The 12,790-nt window shown below is 44.1% G+C and overlaps 2 protein-coding genes across 4 annotated transcripts in view; both read right to left on the reverse strand.

The window, feature by feature from the left end:
* txndc11 (thioredoxin domain containing 11) overlaps positions 1–288 on the reverse strand; it is a 7,996-nt gene extending 7,708 nt beyond the window's left edge. The window contains exon 1 of one of the 2 annotated variants that reach the window (XM_034559126.1): positions 91–288. In XM_034559126.1, the coding sequence (XP_034415017.1) occupies positions 91–215 (125 nt within the window). In that variant the 5' untranslated portion in view covers positions 216–288. The remainder of the gene's footprint in view (positions 1–90) is intronic. The other variant, XM_034559207.1, reaches the window with a different exon arrangement.
* A 1,215-nt stretch (positions 289–1,503) lies between these two features.
* On the reverse strand, positions 1,504–11,962 carry LOC117751418 (bifunctional apoptosis regulator-like). 2 transcript variants are annotated; one of them, XM_034563395.1, is made up of 10 exons: positions 11,807–11,962; positions 9,856–9,893; positions 8,483–8,780; positions 7,246–7,344; positions 6,846–6,939; positions 4,217–4,389; positions 3,988–4,132; positions 3,703–3,882; positions 3,006–3,202; positions 1,504–2,610 (listed from the first exon to the last, which is right to left on the reverse strand). In XM_034563395.1, exons 3-10 carry the CDS (start codon positions 8,770–8,772, stop codon positions 2,418–2,420), a joined length of 1,371 nt encoding a protein of 456 aa, XP_034419286.1. In that variant the 5' UTR covers positions 8,773–8,780; positions 9,856–9,893; positions 11,807–11,962; the 3' UTR covers positions 1,504–2,417. The 2 variants fall into 2 exon arrangements, with proteins under 2 accessions (XP_034419286.1, XP_034419201.1); XM_034563310.1 differs by lacking the exon at positions 11,807–11,962 and having other exon boundaries at positions 9,856–10,027.
* Positions 11,963–12,790: the final 828 nt, after the last annotated feature.

Below are 12,790 nucleotides of genomic sequence, written 5' to 3' on the forward strand. Positions count from 1 at the left end.
AAAAAAAAAACTAAAAAAAACTTATCTAGCTATAACGTGTAAAAGAAGCCGTTCGCCGTTGACGCCACGCGCCGCGCGTGTCTCACCTACCTGCACGTGAACCTGACGGCCAGTAAGAGCAGCACGCCGAGCACGATAGTCCCGCAGAGTAGACCAGGTCTCCGGGCCATCAGAAACAGCACCTGCCGGAGAGACTGCCGCACCCGGCGCAGCATTACAGGCGGTCGGCTCCGCGTCCCATTTATACGCCCCGGCCACGACTCAACGCGTCCATTTGCCTAACGAGGTGGGAGGGGGGGGGGCGGGGGGAGGCTTGCTTCCACAGCGGAGGGGACGGGGGGGGGGGACGGAGTTAACCCGGATTGGACATGGGTCCCCGGTGGTGCGTAAAGCATGCGAACGACTCCAAACGCGGTCGAACCAACCTTTCTTCCCCACGTAGACTTTTCACTTCCGCAACAAATGACGTCAGGGAGCGACGGCGAAGGGCTCGCGACGCCGTTTGAAGGAGGCGGGCCCGTTTTAATGGCGGCGGAAGAGGTTCGACGAAAAATAAATACGTCGTTTTCGTTAACGGGGATTCAAATGGACCTTCGGGGATTTATAACGTTTTAATTTGTGCGCTGTTAATCGTTTTTTTGCGTTTCGGGTCTTTCGTGCTTTTTTTAGACGGTCCCTTACGTTGTTATGGCGACCGGCCGCTAGAGGGCGCTCGTTCTTCAGCTTTCAATCAATGAAACTTTATTTACACAGCCCCCCCCCCCCCTAAACCCTGAAGACAACCATCCTTTTTTTCCATTTAATTTATTCTATGTTGTTTGATTTTTTCTGTTTTAGTTACTTCGTCAAATTTTATTTTATTCGCGCAAATTCAAGTTGTATTATTATGCAACACATCTGTACGGGGACCAAGTCACTTTCAATGTAAAACACAAAAAAACAACATTTTAAATACACAACGTACATGATACTCTTTAGAAGATTATACAATACATATTATGTAAAAATAGATTATTGGCTTATACTATAAGCCATGCGCTAATAATGTCCTATAAGCCTAATAGGATACACAACACTATACCTGTGCACAAAGGACCTATGCAAAGTAATAGTTTTATGGATTAATTTACCTCGATCCGATCCAGGAGCTAGGAAACATATCTTTCTGGACAAAGTGTTGCATTGCTCATTGTGCATTAATAATAGAGACAGCAGGAGGAGTGATATTTTAGATATGTACTGCAATGTTTAAAACTCAGTTTAAATAGTCAATTATCAGTTCTGCTGTGATGTTAATGTCCCCCCATGGATTAAATTAAATCTAGTGTTATATAACTGTGGACAGCTACTATACTGAAATATTATTTGTTTAATAATCAATGTTTCTTCAGATCATCTCATCCCCATCTTTATAAACAAAATGATCTCCATGTAATTTAAATTGTCCAGCAATTACTCCGGTCATGAGAAAAAAAAAACAAATCCACGTAAAAAAGGACAACATTATTTAAAAATCTTTTATTTTGTCCTTTGTCATTATAGAACATAGAATAACTAAAATCACAGTGTAGAACTTTTTAAGTGCAAATGAACAACGTAAAAAAAAAAAAATAATTCATTCATCGGCTCTTCCCCAACCCATCAAATGAAAAACGGATACTGCGAACAAAAATGTTTCTGAATAAAAAATTAAAAAAACACACAAAACAAAAAGTGCAACGAAATGTTTTGTCGGCTGTACCAGAAAAATAAAAATAAACGACGAACGGTTTCCACTTAAAAATGAGATCAAATCAAAGAAACGTACATTTGAGTTCAAATCTAAAGTGCCACGTGAATTCAGAAATGAACGCATTTGATCGGAAAAAAAAAAAGAAAGACGTTTTGACGTCACCGAACCCTCGAAACACCGGGAATTCTTTGTGTGGCACCGAGAAAGTCCCGAAGAACCGCAGCAAACACACGGAGAACCCATTGAAATTCATTTACATACGCTTATGATGCCGCGTTATTCAAACCGGGTTGTGGATCTTCGTGCCAAGATAAAAGAAATCATTCATCAACACTTTGTTTTGTGTGCATAACAATAAACATTTTTAAAAAAAAATCTCACCGTGCACCGGAAACGCGCCGCAGTTCTTCTAAAAACCGATGACGTTTGAACTTCTCGGTTGGGTCCTTCACTCGCTTGGCGAGCGTCTTGTTTCCGCGGTGGCGACCGTCCAGGAAGAGAGACCAAGACGAGGAAGCAGCAAATAAGCCAGACATGTGAGCGTACTGCTATTTAAAAAAAAAACACTTCTCCTCCTCAGCGTCCAGATTTCTGTCGTTATTTTTCTTCCCATGTGCCTTGAACTGCGCGCGCCGTGATTTGGGGCGCGTATTTTTTTGTGTGTGTGTGTGTGTGTTTTTTTTTTTTACGGCGCCTGCGTCTCCGGGTGCATGAGCTGCTGCACCACCAGGTCGATGTTGATGATGGGGCTGAAGTAGAGAGCCCAGTAGAAGAGGCAGTTGCACACGAACTGGGGGACAAAAGGCCACAGCAGGGCGAAGGCGAAGCCCTGAGACAACATCTTGCACAAGTGGTTCCACATCTTGCGCGGCAGAGACCTGAAGAGACGTTGGACGATACCAGTTAGTGCACGTGGGAACCGACCGACACAGAACCGTCCCCGAATAACACGCCACAAAGTCGCTGTTGACTGTCAGGCATGTTAAATGGTATCCTCTTACTTTCTTGTCGTCATATATATCATCACAAAACACACAATTAAAAATAATCAAGAAATACAATTATTAAATGGCTATTTTCTTTGTTCAATTTTTTTTTTATAAAATCAACAACTAAATATATTATAAGCTGCTTAGAGCAACTTAAAAGAGATCAGAATTCCTTCTTGCATTGCTGTGAAAACTTCTAACAACTGTACGCAAGTTGCGTGAAAGGCATTTAAAATGTTATATAATTTATTTTATTTTTAATCCTCTGAGATATGTAGGTCTACCTGATAGTGGCTCTCGTCCAGAGTCTCCACAGGGCGCAGCCCTCCAGCACCGACAGCAGCATGGCGTTGACGATGATGAAGCGAGACGTCCAGTAGTGGACGGCCAGCCAGTCCAAAGCAAACTCCGCTATCAGCTGGTACGGAAGCAGCAGGTACTTCACCAGGAACTCCGCCCACTGTCGCCAACTGGGCTCCAGCTGACAAAAAAAATAAATTATTACGGGCCGTGAACGTCAGAGACAAAGTTATATATATATATATATATATATATATATATATATTTTTTTTTTTTTACAGTGACCTCATTATATTTATTTTGAGTTTGGCTAAATATTCTAATGTTGTTTGTTTTATTTTCCAGCGTGCGTTTCATGGGGCACGATGACCTGGATCCACCACCTCCGTTTTACCTCCAGAATAAAATCCCAACTGTTAAGAGGCTCGAGACAAAACCCGACAACATTAGGGGTCATTGAGTTTGTACGGTCAAACATTCTCCAAAAAGATATGCAGCATGTTGATCTTGTGTAATATTTGATGAAACTCTATTTTCTCTCTCTCCTCTCTAGGTCACTTGGTTTGATTGGATTATTTTTCTTACACCTGTACATGTTCACACACACACACCTAAAATGACTGCCTTACTTTATTTTGATGAACCGGGAGGAAAACTACACGCAGTTCTCAAAAATGTCACCTGTGCGCTGAGGAAGCTGCTCTCCATGGACTGGCCGATGTGCGTGATGGCCGGACAGCAGGTGTGCAGGAAGGGCAGGAAGGTTTCCGAGTAGTCGAACATATACAAGTAGAAGAGCGTGAGGCGAGGGGTGCGCTTCAGAGCGTACAGCAGGAACAGGGACTTCCCGGCGTTGGTGACCTGGACGAAGGCGGAGAGGAGGATACGGAGTGTGTCCGTTGTTTTGTGTCAAAACGCCAAACATCTTCACTGTCGCGGCGGAGCAGAAATAAAAAGAGCCCTAACCTTGTATTCCCAGAGGTTCTGCGGAGGTTTGACCCCGAGGATTTTAACCCGGTCCAGTTCCGCCAGAACGGCCCGTCGGTGAGCCTGATTCTCGATGTTGTAAGGAGGTTTCGACAGCTCTTCGTCCCCCAGCATCAACAGCAGCCTGAAGCAGAGAAGACAACGCCATGTCGGGTGAGCATATGGATCCACGACGTGGGGGTGTGGGGGGGGAGAGGTGACCTCTTACCTGCCGTTGACGTTCTCCTGCTGGAAGGGTTCCCTGTAGAGCTGGGCCCAGGGCCCCAGGTGTTCCAGCCAGGATACGACTTCCTCCGGCTCCCAGTGAGACACTGGTTTACTGATCAGCAGGTCGTGCGGCTCCACCGCGCCGCTGCTCCAGTAGAACACCAGCACCAGAACCTGGAGGAGCACGGAGGCACCAAGAAGGTCCGGAGAACAGAGGCAAAGGAAAAGGTTCACAGGGCTGGTGTTGGTGAGGAGGAGGAGGGGAATTACAGGCTTGCACACAAATGTATTTATTTATTTATATATATATATATTGAACGAGTTCTTCAGAACATGAACGGTTCTTCAGAACATGAATGGTTGAACGGGTTCTTCAGAACATGGGCTTCTCTTGTCTACTCCTCGCTGCCACAGACCTGGCAGCGCTTCCTCTCACACAGCTGAGCCCCATTGGGCTTGAGGGAGACCCTCAGTCTGCCTTGAAGATGCTCATCACCTGTACTTTGACTTTATTAAAGTTCATGTTGGAAGAAGAGCTTTTCACACAGATATGTGCTCCCAGAAAGGCTCATGGTCCGCTTGAACATCCTGGAAAGCTCAGGGAAGGTGGGGGCTTGTCTGCTCGTCCACTCACCTCCCTGAACTTGGCTTTGAGTTCAGAGTTGCACTGCAGGTCCATGAGCTCCACATGAAGCACAGGAGGGCACCTTGCACATCGAAGGAGAAGGTCAGCAAACATCTGAAAAGTGTCTCTGTGTGTCTTGAAGTCTGCAAACCTGTGATCCAATTCCTCCTGTAGCTTTACAATGGCATCAGCATACTTCTCACCACTGAATGGTGTGCACACATTAGTCGGCTGTAGTTCAGTGGGGAGAGTCCCGTAACCACAAGGTACCCACTTCCATCCCCGCTCTCCCCATGTTGAAGTGTCCTTGAGCAAGACACTGAACCCCCAGTTGCTCCCGGGGCGCTTCACTGCAGCCCACTGCTCCTTAATAACTAAGCAGAGAAGAATGTACCCACAGGGATCAATAAAGGATATATTATTATTAGTGCGTTGCATGCTGGGAAATGGCAGAGGTTTGTCTGAGAGAGCTGTTGTGTGGAGAATGCGCTGACGTTGTCATAGCAGCGCTGACAAGCTGCCCCTGGCCTTGTGACTTCAGCTCCTGTGTGACGTCATGAGCCATTTGGGATCCCAGCACGGGACCGGGGACATTCTCCGGAGGGGGTTTCGCGGACTTCAATCCCATGAAAGTGTCCGGAAAAAATCTAACGCTGCACTTACGCCATGTACGCCGAATTATGTGGGGCTGGACGTCACGCACTTAGGCTGGAGAAACCGTAAACAACCTTCGGATGCGGTATTTCGGCGTTGACCAGTGTTACGGTTTAACAGACGACCGTGTTAACTGGCGACTTTTCACGTATAGCGCTTGAACACTGCGGCATTCACGAGGGCAGCGACGTGTTCTCTTCCTATTTTCAACAGCTGTCCAACTACGACAACAACGGACAAAGTCGCCAGTTAACACGGTCGCTTCTTAAACCGTAACACCGGCCGTTCTCCGGAGGGGGTTTCGCGGACTGTCCGAAAATCGTGCGTGTGAGAAAAACGCGCACTATATATATATATATATATATATATACACATATATGATTGCAGTAGATGACAACTTATTGCCACCACCGTAACATTTCCAGTTGTGAAGCCACGTGTCCAGTTGGCACCGTGATAGCTTAAGGTTTAAAAATAGCAACTGTAACTCCACCGTGGCAAATATTAGTCATGTGCATGATAGCTGTCAACTTGGCATGAATAACGTAAGGGCTCGCTCCGTTAAAGGAAAATGAAGGTGCTGTTAATTCGCCTAAAAAGCTATAAATATATATACACACCTATACGTCCTTGTGACTTTGTCTTTGGAGATCAACCTGAGCCTGTGAGGAAGGTGGACCCAGACTAGCAAGGGACTGGTGGGCATACAGAGTCACACTGGCCTACCGTAAAGCTCAATGTCCACTTGACATGACTAGGTGTTCTTATTCCAGGGTGATTACTTCAAAGCATATATTACCTAATGCTAAAACTGTACAAATGTCAGTTTTCAGGGAGTGTTTTATTTTCCAGTGCACTGAACCGAAGCCAAGAAAGTCAAAAGTCACAAAGTCAAAGCTGCCACATGGACAAAATAAACATGATCTGTCCACATGATGTGAACGCTGACCTCATCGTCCAGTAATGTGGTGACTTTTAAATATTACAAACCACCTCAAAACACAGCCGTTGAATTATTTCGAAACAGAACAGAACATGTTGAAGCAGAGCTGCACTGATGGCTGATTTCCAAAAGTATTACTTATTATGTTTTTAACTGATAGAAAATTTAAATTCAAATTCTATGTTCAGAATAAAACAGACTATTAAATCATTTTTTGTCACAGGACCTTCTCTCAATCTCACTCAAACAAATCTCAAAATAAACTAAAATCCAACTGAAAATGAATTATTAGGGTTATTTTTTTGTGTGGTGCAAGACCATCATGGAAGACGAATAATTTCAACCCATCGCCGATCAAGCGGTACGTCGCTCTCTTCTTTCGTTTCTTAACCTCCGCCGTGTACTTACAGCCACACACGAGAGCGCAGTCAGGACTCCGGAGAAGAAGAAGCCTGCTCCTTTGTGCTGGTTTGTCCTGGATCGACCCAAATTGTCCCCGTACCTAAAATACATGAAGATATTCAATTAAAAAAATGTAAAAAAAACAGATCGGACACAGGGCAAGTTCACGGGGATGAGAGTTGCATTGTGGGTAATGTATGCGGCAGGTTTTGACGAGGAAGAAGGATGCATAGGATGTTAAAAAAGGGACTTCATCTTTTATTCGTCTATACTTTCTGTCCATCGTGAGTGCGGTGCCACGTTGATGGAGTGCTCCTTTCAGAGTATACAAAGCCGACACACTGCTCCAAAGCTTTACACCAACACGACGTGCATCGCACTGTGTCACACGTCACACTGTGCTTACCTCTGGAAGGCCAGCAAGCTCCGGGAGATGTTGGGGTTCGCCTGGATCTCCGCTCTCCTCCGCTGCACGACCTCACTGAACAGCTTGTCAGTTGCATCCCTGGAGAGGAGAGAGTCACGTTCACAAGTGCAATAAATTGATGAAAGTCAAAGATTTTGGGTGTTTTTTTTTTTCCCTTTCGCATCAACCGACCGAGTTCATGCTCTGCAGCCACATTGAGGAAAAATGTATACATATTCTGTTTTGTGTTTTTAAACATCTAGAAAAGGTAACAACTTACTTACTAGACAAGTGAAAACAGCCTAATAAAGTCTTCCCCAGACTAATGTCCGCTACAGTGTACAAATATAAATCCCAACTCACACTGTTATATAGTTGTATCGCATTACTTCGCCATATTCATATCTATCTACCTATTTGTTATAAACCTCTTCACTTGCCAAATTATTTGCCGATACAGCTCGCTTCCTCTGACTTATTAAAAGTAGAAAAGGGAAATGATTTTTTGGTCATTTCTAACACCAGCACATACTTCCATAGTGATCTGTTCGGCCTTTTGCTCTCTAAATTCCTCACCAATGAACAAAAAAGATATTTCTTAATAGAATAAAAAGATATTTTTTAAGTAGTTGTTTTGTTTTGGAATAGTGTGAAAGGGAAACGACGCTGGACCGGGCAAACAGACTGCTACATAAAAGAATATATGAAAGGGAAAGTCGGACCCAGGTAATGTGGCGCACATGTTGTACTGTCTCACTAATCACTCATCATTGATTATTAGGCAGACGAGCCAACTCCAGCATCCAGTCTGCCGGGAGAAAACTCAATTCATCCTCAACTGCTGGGTCGACTTGTATAGTATAAGTATAGTAAAGACCAGTTGGCTGGATGTGGAGGAGGCTGAAGACACGTCTGCACCGCTGGAGATAAATTATAGATCTGCAGAGATGACGTTGTATTTAGAGAGTTCTAAACCGGCTGCTTGTGTTTAAACATTGGCTTCAAACTTGACATTAAAATTTTTTTTGTAGAAAAACAGGTTTCTATAAGTAAGGTACTGTTTTAGTAAGTGGGTTGGCTATAGTATCACACATTAAGTATAAGAACTACATCTGTGACACACACACACACACTCTCTCTGTAGAAGTGGTCAGTAGGTCTCTGTTCTCTACTGTACGTGAGAGAAATGTAAATACTGCAGTCATTCCCTGATATGATCCGGCTATGAAAGGCATACCTCAGCAGTATGTTGATTTTAGGAAAGCCTTCCCACTTCTCACGGCACTCTGGGCACTCATTCTTGCGAGAGGACTCCCACCACAGGGCCAGGCAGTGGCGGCAGAAGTTATGGCCGCAGGTCAAGGTGGTGGGGTTCACCAAGATGTCGTAGCAACAGTGGCACGTGAACTCGTGTTCTGAGATGTCGGAGGCGGAGGGCTTCGACGGAGGAGATTCAGGGAGAGAGAGAAGGTCCATCGATGCCTCCGGTCCTTCATTGGATGAGTCCGACTCCATCTGGTGCAACATATCCAAGTCTGAGGAGGAGTATCAAAGTCATGAGTGGAGAAAGGGATTTTTACAGCCTCTGAAAGCTTCTCGGATACCACTGACTAATTGATTAATGGGATAATTGTGTCAGCACGGAACGTTATTCACTGCTTTACACCACAAAGATAGTGGAACTTAAAATGAATGCATACTTGTTTCCTGTGATGGATTTGACAACTCCTGGAACACTAGTTCCAAGAGTGTGTTTATGATTTTAAAACCATACGGAAATCAACGGCTGCCTGTAAATCCTTCGAACATGGCTTGCATTTAAGTTTTTTTCCATTGGGTTCAGGAAATTTGAAAATTACAGCATTTAATGGCTCGATTTCTTGCATAATAAATAATATTTACACATGCGTTATTTCGCAATTTCAAACATCATCTGGTGCCATTAGAAAAAACAATAAAGTCTGGGCTAATCCCATCTGGACCAGGTGTGGCCGGATTATTACAAAACGGATTGCAACATACTTAAAAGTAAGCGATCATAATACAATAAATAATTTAGCAGTTTGATGTGATATTGAGATAATGGAGAAAAAGACCAAGAATAAGCCACAAGACATAGTAATATACTGATATACTAATGGAAACGTTGATCTATTATGTTTTGGAACAGACAAAAGGCTCAGTAGAGATTTAAAAAACAAAAACTATATAGTCAATAGAATACAAATATACCTACAAACATGTATATATGTATTGGGAGCCAGCTCTTTTGCTTGAGAACAAGTTGGAAGCGTGACATCTTTTTGTTGTCCTATTAAAAACAAGTTGCTCTCGCAGTCGAACTCTTTCAATGTTTTCTGTGCAACAATCTCAACGTGTAAAGTAACTCGTATTTTAACCTGTCAAGTGAGAAGTAAAAAGGCGTTAGCTGCTTATTAGCTAGTTAGGTGACGACACGTAGCATCGCTGCTCTGCGGAGCAGAAAGAACCTACGGACCTAGGTTAGCTAGCTACTAGTTAACTGATACGTGCCAGAGAAGCAGCGCTAACGTTAGCATAACAATTAACGTAAAGAAGGTTAGCTGCCGGTTAACGACAGGTGTACGTTACCTCAGGAACGGGCTTCTCTGGAGGACGTCATGAGGTCTCTGGTGAAAAAAAAAAAAACGACTCGTAAATTAACCTCGAATCAAACTGTCCCGCAGAGGAAATGATAAATATTCCGCTGGAGAAGCTGTCGCCATGGCTTCGGGCTCCGCGCGCGCTCCCGTGGAAAGCTCCCGCCCCCCCCTCCCTTACGCAGAACGTTCACGCGCACGTCCGCGCGCTCACCTGACTGTCGAAACCACCGCTGGAGCAGCACGGAGAGGGAGGACGCAGAGGACGGAGGACGCGGCGATGTCGTAAAGCCGTCTGGGTTTTTCAGCCATGTGGCTTCGGTTCAAAGTTCGGATCAGATTATGTGTCACTGAATCTCAGGTACCGGGCCAGCGCGTGAGGTGTTCGCTATTCCCGATCGCGATAATAACAAAACAGTAACCTATTAACTGACACGTCGGCCCTGCGGGTCGAGGAGGGACCGCGGTGGAGGGAAGTAACTAAGTACATCAAGCGGTGCACTCATGGACACATTCACGTATTTGTTTCTTATATGTTTGCACATTTCTGCTACTTTATTATTGTACTCACAGCGGAATATTGCACTTTTTTATTTCACATTTTATTTACTTTTCAGATTAGATAGATAGACAGACAGACAGACAGACAGACAGACATGCAGACAAGCAGGCAGACAGACAGACAGACAGACAGGCAGACACACAGACAGACAGGCAGGCAGACACACAGACAGACAGACATGCAGACAAGCAGGCAGACAGACAGACAGACAGACAGGCAGACACACAGACAGGCGGGCAGACAGACAGACAGGCAGACACACAGACAGACAGACATAGACACACAGACAGGCGGGCAGACAGACAGACAGGCAGACACACAGACAGACAGACAGACAGACAGGCAGACACACAGACAGACAGACATAGACACACAGACAGACAGACATACAGATAGACACACAGACAGACAGATAGACACACAGACAGACAGACATAGACACACAGACAGACAGACATACAGATAGACACACAGACAGACATACAGATAGACACACAGACAGACAGACATAGACACACAGACACACAGACATACAGATAGACACACAGACAGACAGATAGACACACAGACAGACAGACATAGACACATAGACACAGACAGGCGGGCAGACAGACAGACAGACAGACAGACAGACAGACAGATAGATAGATAGATGGCCAGAGGTGATTTATGAAAGAGTAAAAAGTAGAACATTTGCCTCCGAAATGAATTGGAGTAGAACTTGGAAATAGGCTAACTGCATTAAATGGAAACACTCAAGTAAAGTGCATCCACTTCAAATGTGCATCCTACTACTAGTACAGTACTTAATTAAAAGTACGTGGTCACGTTCCACCACGTGCACTTTTGTGCCAAACTTGGTGTCTTTCGCTCTCCTTTACCAGTGTGTGCGTGTGTGTGTGTGAGTGTGTGTGTGTGTGTGTGTGTGTGTGTGTGCGGTAGAATGACGACAGTCGGCGTTTACGTGACGTTCCCTGCACTGTCCGCTAGGTGGTGCTGTGGAGCCCCGACCTGCCGCCACAGATGGGAACCGCTGCCACAAAAAAAAAAAAAAAAAAGGGGGGAGAGAAGAAACACACACACAAAAAACACACGCACACGCGCGCACACTAACAAAAAAAGACCAGAAGAAGAAGTGGTGGCGCAACGAGCGGGCTGCTGTCACCCGGAATAACGCGACACGTTAGCTGCGCTCTCTCTTCGCCCCGGTCTTCTCATGACTCCGCATTATGTTTGAGGTAACCGTTATCGGGCGGAAGCCGCCATACGTCGCGGACAACCGCCGTTTGGGGGGGGTCTTTGAATGCAGCGTAACCGTTACAGTTAACTGACGTTAGCTAGGTAGACGCGTCTCGTTGGTATGCAGATGGATAACTGTTACCTTGTTAAGGGGCACCTGGGGTGGGGGTAAACATCCCCCCTCATTTAAATCCTAATGTAACGGCTTCTAAATATGGTCAGAATAGCTCGATTGCGAAGCTACCCCTCGTTAGCTTAACTAGTGACGTTTGTTATTAAAGTAACGCGCGTTGCGTTCAGTGACGTCGTAAAACGTAAGGCTCCCGGCTTGTTGTTGGGAATGAAAAATACATTTTAAACAAGCTATCTTACGTAAATAGATCAGTTTATTGAGAAGCCCACTGTAATGTTATTGCAGTCATAATGGCATCTCTCTTGTGTACATTGGTATTTATTTTAATGTTTGTGTTTACCATGTAAAGTGCCTTAAATACCTTTTTTTTTTAAAGCAGTATACAAATATTATTATTATTATTATTATGCATGTAAGACTGAACAAACCATCAGTGTTTCGTGCCATTCGTTAAAGAGGTGCTAGTTTCCTAAAGATATATTATTTTAGTACATCTACGAGATGTAAGCAGGGAAAAAGTCGTTTTTCTTCTCACTAAAATGACACAAATAAACTACAAGGATACAAGCTTTTTAATATAATAACGCACATTACATCAAATGAGAACGGAGAACTGAGCAACACTATGAATGTAGTGCAGTAATTCACTGTATATCAGTGCAAGTTGGTAATATTATGTTCTGGATTGAGTTTGCATAGATGTGTTATACACGTAGTAATACAGGGATATAAGGTCAAATAACTTCAATGATCACATTGGAGCATTATTATAGTCATAAATACAAAAGCTGATGAGGCGTAAATATTGTAAAATTATCTATCTGCTTCAATGTGTATGTGACACAAAAACAGATATTTCTAACTTTTACATTTTACGGTGTAAGAATACATCCGACCCCGGCACACTGGATAAATACTAAGATTATTGAAATAAAAAATCAACTTTGGACAGGCTACCAAACAATTGATACGATAAATCAATGAAATGAAGAC

The sequence above is a fragment of the Cyclopterus lumpus genome, chromosome 1 (assembly GCF_009769545.1).
Source record: "Cyclopterus lumpus isolate fCycLum1 chromosome 1, fCycLum1.pri, whole genome shotgun sequence".
In the NCBI taxonomy this organism is placed as follows: Eukaryota; Metazoa; Chordata; class Actinopteri; order Perciformes; family Cyclopteridae; genus Cyclopterus; species Cyclopterus lumpus.

What these genes read in the sequence shown, in the direction of transcription:
- LOC117751418 (XM_034563395.1), bottom strand. Translation starts at nt 8,772, where the DNA reads ATGTTGCACCAGATGGAGTCGGACTCATCCAATGAAGGACCGGAGGCA. An exon ending in GCAGCTTCCTCAGCGCACAG is followed by an intron (nt 3,203 to 3,702) that starts GTGACATTTTTG and finishes TTTTTTTGTCAG; the next exon opens with CTGGAGCCCAGTTGGCGACA. An exon ending in TGGACGAGAGCCACTATCAG is followed by an intron (nt 2,611 to 3,005) that starts GTAGACCTACAT and finishes ACGTCTCTTCAG; the next exon opens with GTCTCTGCCGCGCAAGATGT.